Raw genomic sequence first — 10,293 nt, forward strand, 5'->3', positions numbered from 1 at the left:
GCTTGAATAGGATAGCCATGGAAGAGTGGATCTTCATGGGTTATTGTACTCTCTCCCCACAGACGGCGCCAAATTGTTTCGGGGTTGAAACGATGGTAGGAGCGTCCTTGATATCTTGAGTTCTGGTCACGTACGGTGCCTGCAAGATGAACTCCGGGCCAAGGGGGGGTCCCCGAGGCGGAGCCTCCGACGCTCAAGTCAGTACAATTGATGTATAAAATGAGGTCTTTAGGGGAGAGAGAGAGTAGGGTGGCTTCTCTAGGGTTAGAGAATGACCCCTTTTACCTTGCCCTTTGAGGGGTATATATAGTGCCTTGTTGGGCCTTTTGAGGCCTTGTTGGTGGTATTGGGCTTGAGTGGGTTTTATTGGCTTTTGGGTTAAAATGGTGGGCCCATTTTAACACCCCAACATGATCTTTTAGAGAAATTGTACATTTTTTATTAAATGGTACTATTTTTTTGAAGAAATGGTACGTTTTTTAACGGGATGGTACTCTTTTTAACGAAATAGTACTGATTTTTTTTTATTTCTTTCCTACTATTACCCTTGCTTATTTTGTCATTTAGTGAGTGTTATGTTTTTACAATAAATAACAGATAGCCGCAGCAACGACCCCTTACGTAAAGGGGACATATTACATAGTTAGAGAATCACCAAACATTTTCTTTTTGAGTAAAACAAATAATAATAATAATAATAATAATAATAATAATAATAATAGTAGTAGTAATAATAATAATAATAATCAATAAAATAAATAAATAAAATTGTGTCAGCAACTGAAGATAATATAGTTAGAACTTTGTAATAGGGTCATGCAAAATACGAAGTAATGAAATTCCAAAGAGAAAAGACACCAGAAATTTTTGGGAAAGCGAAATTCACTTTTTTTTAAAAAAATAAAAAGAATTGGTCGATGGATGATAGATGAAATTATGGACCATGGTTCCTGTTCCCCTGCTAATGGGTCTTCTACATCGTAGACTTGTAGTTGTACATTAGCTACATGAGTCATAAGTATGATTGCGATGACCGCTTAATTTACTTCTCACAAAGCAAATCTCAAAAAATAGGGTCGGAGGACCACATAATAAAATTAAAGCATTCTTACTTCTTTACAAAATGTTTATTGGGACCGAACTACTACTTCTTTACAAAATTAAAGTATATTCGTAAGCAGAACCCCTTCTAAAAAAAAAAAAACGTCGATTGGATTGTGTGTGAACAAAATTATAAATAAACAAAGTTGGTACTCCGTATTTGAGTAAATTTTACTCCCTCCGTTCTTTTTTATCTTCCTGTTTTCACAAATAGTGTTTCTATTTGATTTTCCTGTTTCTATTTTTGGACATGACTTTTTACCCATAAATTTTTCCACCATCTCTTATTTAATTCATTCTCATTTCCTCATTCATTCATCCAACCCTATTTTTACGATTTTTTATTACTTTAATAAAAATATCTTCTATCTCCTTCATTTCTTTATTACTTTCCTTCATTTCTTTATTATTTTCTCTCACACTAAATCATTACAAGATTTTATTTTCTTATTTTTTACCCCAAATTCCAAATAAGAACATCAAAAAGGAATGGAGAGAGTAGTTGTTTTGTACGGAGTACTTCTTTTTAATACTTCTAATCAGATCTTACCGGTTGGTTTGTGATCTTTGCAGTTAATGAAATTTTTCTTTAAAAAAAAACTCTTTTTTTTAGGTCTCTACAATTAAATACGGAGTAAAATTAAGAGTAATTATTTTAGGAAGTGTTTGGTTCGCGGATTCTAGGTATGAGGTATGAGTTTAGAATGGTTTAAACTCATACCATGTATTTGGTTGAAATTTTAAGAGATTTAAACTCATATCTCAAACTCCCAATGGATGGAGTTTAGAAACCTATGGGGGGGTGGGTATATTATGGCTCATGCCTTGACTTCAGGTATCAAACAAAAGGAAAAAAAAATCATTTCCAAATTGAACCAAACACATGGTTTTAAGAATCAAGTTCCTAACATAGCACCTAGATATCATTCCTGATTCCAATCTCATACCTGTTTGCGAACCAAACGCCCCTAAAACACCAGCAACACTTTTATAAGATAGTCTTACACTTGTTAAATATCAGAACCCTGCTTTTTTTGAGTACTTAGGATCGTAGGAGAGTGACTATCTGAGTAGTATATGGTCTAAATATCAGATATTCTTTTACAAGAATTTGTATTAACGAAAATAGCTCGCAACTTGCGACCTTTAAGTTGTGTCACAATGATACACGACATTTTATGTAACATGATTTAAATTGGAAACTAAAATATTTAACTTATATACTGTAACATATTATACGTTACAAAAAAAGACAGGGACATACCTATATAGTCCTGGAGGGATCCAAAGGAACCCTCATTATTTAAAAAAATAATAAAAAAATTGTTAAACTGATATTGAGGTAATTAATTACACTTTAATATTTAATATATTAGTAATTAACTTATAATAAAGACAATGAAACTTATAGCTTAGTGGTTTCTTAATTACTATATATGTTGCATAGGATACAATGACTTTTTCAATAAACAACTATATACTTAAACTATAAATATTTCTACATTATTTTTTCGCCATTAAAATTTGAAACCCTAGTAAAAAGAAAAGCTAAAACACTTCTTACCAAAATCTTACCTACGCAGTGTATCATAGATTGAACCTTAAGATTGACCTTTTTTTTTTTTTTTTCAATTCGAGTATAGGAGGGTCCAAGTCCCTTAATAACAAGTCCAATTGAAAGCTCCATTCACATCCTACATTAATCAAAATATCAAACTTGCAATGATATTCATATAATCATGAATAAAGCTTATTGGAGTATAGAACATTAGGTTATAACTAGCTTGTAACTACCTAGCTTGTAACTACCTGGTATAAATACAGTAGTTTGTACTATTTTACATTGAATTACATCATTAATAAAAATGTAGACTCTTACTTTCTCTCTCAAGATTACGAGCTCTCAAGCTTTAACAACAATGGCTACCCTCATCTTCTTTATTTACTTCTCCTCCTTCCCCTAAACTCTCAATTTCAACATGGTATCAGAGCGGGAACGATCCCGACTCTTCAATTCCGCATAAATTTTCGTTTAATTCAACTCATCAATTTTTCCCAAATTTTTTACTTCGAATTTGTTTCTCTCGAATTGAGTCAAGATTCGACGAAATGGGCTTTTCATTCGCCCTAATATCTCATAATTTCGCTCACAAATCTTCTTTCCAACCTTGAATCAAACGATTTTGATTCTTGAGTTTTCCCCCAAATTCTAAAGTTCTTGAATTTTTTTGAAAACAAAAGCCCACTAACATAACTCAAGTGAGGTTCCATCCTAAAACCATACACAATTACTCACACTTACTTTCTAACAATTACTTGTTACCATTAATTCTCAACAAATCTGTAATATAATATTATAGAATAGCAATTCAAAGAATTTAAAACCTCTACTTATCATTTACATTGAAGATCACATCAAATTCAAGCAGTCATGTTCATTACTCAAATATGAAGTAGAAAATTGACAAGATGACTCAATTTCATTTAAGCAATGTATGAATATTTGACTAAGAAGTAAAGAGATCATAACTCCAAAATAGGCCCCATCATTTTTTTTAACGCAAACTTGAGAATTATATTAACTTATTCCGATACCTCGGAACAATATTTAGTTACAAAAAGGGTCAATAATAAAAAAAAATCTGGCCCAAAAGCCAACCATAACCAACCTATTTAACAAACCAAAACGTTTATCAAAAACTTCACCTAGTACTCTAAATCCATACATTATCTGAACAACTATTAATCCAACTAGGCGAAGAACGAGACCTCCGGAGGTCTCGTTCAAGGAAGCATCAAGGAACTTGGATCCAACGTTCCTTGATGCTTCCTTGAACACTGGTTTCATGAACCACAAAGTGAGTCTTCTTTCTTTCTTCCATATTCATGCCAAAAGCAGCAAGTTTATAGTTTATGCGTCACTGTATTATAAGCCCTAGGAATATGCTTAAGTTCCACAGTTTCCGCCCTTATAAATAGGCCCCATCATTAAACGCATGCAATTTGTGAAAATCATCACTTGCTCGCAATTTCCCAACTTTATTCAATTTTATGTATTTATTTGTTAAAACACCAAATTCAATCACCCTCGTGCCGAAATTCTTCGATCAGTGACTACTTGACTAATACGGAGTACCAAGCGGCTCACCGCTGACGGTTTTCTGTTACCCGTTCTCACACGCTTTGATGTCAGCCCGGCCCGACCGTTTTTCAATTCAATGCATTTTTATTTCTAGGGTGACAAGTTTTCTTGTGTAAAATACTTGTAACTTTCGTCAAAACTTCCTTAGTCTTTGTCATGTACTCTTATATTCTTGATATGGATTGTAAAGGAAGAAAGCGGATTAATTAGTAAAAGTATATTATATAGTACTATTTAAATTATGTTTAATTAAATACATACGAAGTTTGACTTATGCATCATGATCTAGCTTTATTAAATTAACAATTTCATTGTCAAACTTTTAATATAATACTCGGATAAATGGCCTACGAGATACAACTAGCTAGTGATTAATTAGTAAAAGTAGTTGCATAATGGCCGTTGCTCCTATCAACACCGATTTACTTTCTTGATTATGATACAACTAGAGTGTGGTCCGTATAATGTTCCGGTTGCTAATGAATAACTAAAAATTGAGTTTTTTCTTCGGCGATATTTGACCTAAATACATATACTTAGTATAAGAATAAAAAGATTCATTAAGTTCATCAACTACACATGTACACTACGTCATTTATCATGCAAGTAATTTTTCAATTAAATCGTCTTACAATTCTTTATAATTTATTTTCTAATGGAATCAAGTGTTTCAAATTAATAAACACCAAATTAGATATATGTAAAAATAAAAGGTAATCTAAAAATTGAGTTGTTGTAGATTTCATGTTAACATGTATTTAATTATAAGTTAATGTCAATGAATAAACAACAATTAGTGTTTGATTAATTAATTAAGATGGTAATTAATTAGTGAGAACCTTATTGTATTGATTTTTGGTTGTTAATAATATCACATAACTTTGGTGAGTGGATGATGTGGCGTAAACGACAGGAGAGTTCCACGTGACACATAAACTTTCTTCGCAAGACCTTTTAATATATTAGTATAGATTATACTACCTCTGTTCCACAATACATGCATCATTTCTCTTTTTGACACTATTCATCAATCAAAAGTGACAGTCTTTTTTTCACCATTATATAAGAAAAAAAATATTCAATTAAGATCTCGTTAAATTCGTATTAATGAGATAATTTCAAATATCAACTTTTATAATTTTACTCATACGCATTTAAAGACGTTAATATATATCCAAAAAAACGTATTAATATACGTGTACAAAGAAATGTTGCATATGTTATGGAACATGTATAGTATTTGGTTAGAATTGTAAAACCACTAGCAAAGAAAACATACCTATTTGTCAAGAAAATATAGTGAAGGGCCGACGACCTTATGTATTATGGGTGAGAATCTACTATTTTTTCATTACAAACAAATGTCGTATTGACCTTTGACACTAGAATTTCATAGGATATATTTATGTACATTGTATCTAGAACATCCCTATTGTCATTTAATTATTAGCGTTGCATATGTTTTTGTATCCATCATAATATATTTTAAGACACAACACATTCATTTAATGCAATCATTTTTAGTTGTGCTCTTCGATTTAAAATCCGAAAGAATGAGTTAAGTTTATCCTATTATAAGGGTTAATGTATCTTTTATTTCCTTATAAAAAATAATATATAATTCATTCCTGGTTATAGGTTTAATTCAGAGTTACAAATATCTTAGGTAGATAGAGCTAATTATCGAGTAAATAATGCTTAAAATACATTGATTTACTTTGTGACAGGTATATGTATGTATTTATGGATACATGCACTCATGTACCTATGAATGAACTTGTAGTTAATCGGAAGTGAAATTTATCTCATATAACGAACAAGTGATCGATTGCTATTGACATTATCCTTCCTGTATGGGCATCCTTCTTCTAAGGACAGTACAAGACTACAAGTGGATTAGTGGAACTTGCCTAATTATAATGGACCATTAAGAGAACGACCATGGCACATGCATGTATGTCTACTCTTATTACCCAATTATTGTTCAACTCCTGACTAAGATCAAATTCAAGTTTGGCTTCACTTTCATGATTCTTGTAGTTTGTGTAGTAGTATAGTAACTACAATAATACAAAAAGCTTTTCAAATGAAAATATCTTCTACTTGTACATCACTCAATCTTTTTTAAACTATTGCTTCAATAAATATCTAACCATTCTCCTACCTAAAACATATGATCTAATTGTTATCTTATTTAAGAGTCCATACATTTTATTTTTAGTAGTTATCTTCGGAAAATTTGATAATATTTTTACCATGCCATTATGACTTAATTGATTATTAGCCCAACGACTAATGCCAATATTCAACACAAACACAAATCATACTCATCATTCAATATATGTGTATAAAAAAGAAAACACACTCAACAATCTACGTTAAGTATCTCCAAACAAACAACAAGTCATATATTCGAATATTCCATCTCCTATTTTATTGCTTTTAAAACACATTTGTATATATATAAAAATAACCCTAATCCACACCTCCATGTAACATATTGTCCAATTAAGGCCATGTTCTCTTCACATTGTCATTATTACTTGTTGGATCAGACCTTATTAAACCAGACCAAACTAGACTAGGCCTTTTTAATTAATATTTTTTATTACTATTATTACTATTATTATTATTATTATTATTATTATTATTATTATATAATTAATAATTAATAATTGATAATTGATAATTAATAATTGATAATTGATAATTGATAATTGATAATTGATAATTGATAATTAATAATTAATAATTAATAATTAATAATTAATAATTGATAATTAATAATTAATAATTGATAATTAATAATTAATAATTAATAATTAATAATTAATAATTAATAATTAATAATTAATAATTAATAATTAATAATTAATAATTAATAATTAATAATTAATAATTAATAATTAATAATTAATAATTAATAATTAATAATTAATAATTAATAATTAATAATTAATAATTAATAATTAATAATTAATAATTAATAATTAATAATTAATAATTAATAATTAATAATTAATAATTAATAATTATAATTAATAATTAATAATTAATAATTAATAATTAATAATTAATAATTAATAATTAATAATTAATAATTAATAATTAATAATTAATAATTAATAATTAATAATTAATAATTAATAATTAATAATTAATAATTAATAATTAATAATTAATAATTAATAATTAATAATTAATAATTAATAATTAATAATTAATAATTAATAATTAATAATTAATAATTAATAATTAACAATTAGTAGTTAGTAATTATTAAAATTTATTTTATTATTCATTATAATAATGAGAAAAGTTCAGATCAGATCAGACCAGATCAGACCAGATCAGATCAGACAAGACCAGACCAGACCAGACTAGACGAAGAGACCGTAGATTAAACAATACTCCCTGAGTCCGGAGTTGAACGTTTTACTACTATATACTTTCCCGATGTTTCATTTACAAGTTTGTTTGGCAAATTTAGGTAATTAGGGACCCAGTGGAGCCAAACACTTACTTAATTACTCAATCACTGATATAATGGTAATAACACGCGCCCTTCACTCGCATCTTTCAAACTTTATTTCTTTCCCCCTTCTTTCGGCTCACTAATCACTTTTCTCAGGACCCCTAAATTAAACCCATTACTCACTAACAGTAACTATGCTCCGTACAATACTAACGCCGTTAACTTCCACCTCTAATCACTCCTTACCACCTGGCTTTTTAAGTGCGTGTCTCACGCTCTAATACTCCCACGCGTTTATGACTTCATTCCCGTCAAACTCTCCTTCTCCACCTCTTTTTCTTTCTTCTTCCTTTATTTTTATTCTCACATTTCTTCATTTCTCATCTTTCTCTCTCCTCATTTTCTCCTCCCTCATTTTCTCTCTCCTCTGCCGGGATCTTCTCCCGCTCCCGGATTCCCCAATTCCCCCAATTTCCAGGGTTTTTCCACCTTCGATTCACCATCATCTAATTTAATTCGATTTTGAAGGTATTTTTTATTTACATTTTTCTGGATCTGGGGAAGAATTCGGTTGGGAAATCGGGAATTTGAAAATTTCCGATTTCGATGTCATCGGCAACAATAACATCGTCACCTCTGACCTCATACTGGTGTTACAGATGCAACCGATTTGTTAGGGTTTCAGCTAATACAATTTCTATTTCCACCGCTATAGCTTGCCCCGATTGCCATGGCGGTTTCCTCGAAGAAATCGACTCGCCGCCTGCACCGCCGCCTCCGCTTCCCTCTCAGCTCTCCTCCTCCCCTCTCTCCGACTCTAGACGACGTCGTTTCCCAGCCGCTGCGATGTACATGGTCGGTGGAAACACAAATTTAAACTCAAACTCTACTTCATCTCGCGATTCTCTCTCATCCAGCCCTAGACTTCGTCGTAGTCGACGGAATGGAGGTGACAGGTCACCGTTTAATCCGGTGATTGTTTTGCGGGCCCCATCGGAATCAGACGCAGCCGCCGCTGCTGGTGGAGGGAGCTATGAGCTTTACTACGATGACGGTGGAGGATCTGGTCTTCGCCCGTTGCCCGCCAGCGTATCCGAGTTCCTGCTCGGGTCGGGTTTTGATCGGTTGTTGGATCAGCTTGCACAAATTGAGATCAATGGGATTGGTAGAGCAGAACAACCGCCGGCATCAAAAGCGGCAATTGAATCGATGCCGACTATTGAGATCGTTAATGAACATATTGAGAGCGAGTGTTATTGTGCGGTTTGTAAGGATGCATTCGAGTTGGGTTCGGAAGCAAGAGAGATGCCATGTAAGCATATCTATCACCATGATTGTATATTTCCTTGGTTGTCTTTGAGAAATTCGTGCCCCGTTTGTCGGCATGAGTTGCCTTCTGATACCACCCGAGTTGACTCACATTCGCCAGAGTTGAACCCGGGACAAACAGCGAATAATAATAGTAATAATAACAATGTTCAAGGGGGTTTGGCTGAGGGGAATGAGGATGAGACTGTTGGGTTAACTATTTGGAGGTTACCCGGGGGCGGGTTTGCGGTCGGAAGATTCGCAGGTGGAAGGAGAGGTGAGAGAGAGTTGCCGGTGGTTTATACAGAAATGGATGGTGGGTTTAATCAAGGAGGTGTGCCAAGGAGAATTTCTTGGGGTTCTAGAGGTGGGAGGTCCAGGGAAAGTGGTGGAATTCGAAGGGTTTTCAGGAATTTATTCTCTTGTTTTGGTGGGGAAAGAAATCAATCACCGTTGGAGGATTCAGCTAGCTCGAGCTCCGATTCAAGGGTTAATAGCCATAGGAGTGGAGCAACATCATTTTTCAGCGCATCTTCAAGGTCACGAAGCAGGGGTTTTGACATGGGGAGTCGGATACGAAGATTGTGATGTTAGAATGGGTATTCAAAATTGAAAATGTGGGTTTAGGTTGGGGGTCAATTTTTGTACATAAAACATGGGAGTGAAGAAGGGAGTCTTGGCCAGATGAATTAGGAGATGGAAGCTATATAGGAAATGGGGGAAAAGAGGTTTAGAGGAGGAGCAAGAAAGTGGAAACCTTGGAGGAGTATATGCAATTTCAGCAATGTGGATTGCATACTTGGGTTTAAAATGTAATATGGTGTATCCAATATAAATCTGTTTATTTTCATCATTCAAAGGTACCCTTTTTTGAGAATTTGTATTTAGTTGTTTGAAACTTGATAATCATTGTTTTACCTTGAATCAATTTTTTGTTTAGAAAGAATCAAATTAGTCCAATAATATGTGTTCATCGTTGAGGTGCAATTCCTTCTCTATTTTGATCTAACTGGTTCAAATGTGTTATATGATTTGAGTTTAGTTGTTTGGTACTTTGGTTTTTCTGTTGGAATATGCCAGGAAGACATTTTGGCATTGCTAAGTTTAAACACTGTGTTTGAAGATCAGTTGAAGCTTTTCTTGTGTCTATTTTCAGCTGTTGTCAGATCAAAGTTTGTTTCTTTGGGATTCTGTTAATTTTGCAGTTTATGACTTTTGCCAATTGTCATCTATCATATGGACTGTGTACATGTGACTATGTGAGAGT

General features: G+C 32.5%; 1 protein-coding gene across 1 annotated transcript; it reads left to right on the top strand.

Moving 5' to 3' along the window:
- The first annotated feature begins 8,015 nt into the window (after positions 1-8,015).
- Positions 8,016-10,013, top strand: LOC110775177 (probable E3 ubiquitin-protein ligase RHC2A). Its single transcript, XM_021979780.2, has one exon. It carries the CDS (start codon positions 8,325-8,327, stop codon positions 9,612-9,614), a length of 1,290 nt encoding a protein of 429 aa, XP_021835472.1. The 5' UTR covers positions 8,016-8,324; the 3' UTR covers positions 9,615-10,013.
- The last annotated feature ends 280 nt before the right edge of the window (positions 10,014-10,293 follow it).

This window comes from Spinacia oleracea, chromosome 1 (assembly GCF_020520425.1).
Source record: "Spinacia oleracea cultivar Varoflay chromosome 1, BTI_SOV_V1, whole genome shotgun sequence".
In the NCBI taxonomy this organism is placed as follows: Eukaryota; Viridiplantae; Streptophyta; class Magnoliopsida; order Caryophyllales; family Amaranthaceae; genus Spinacia; species Spinacia oleracea.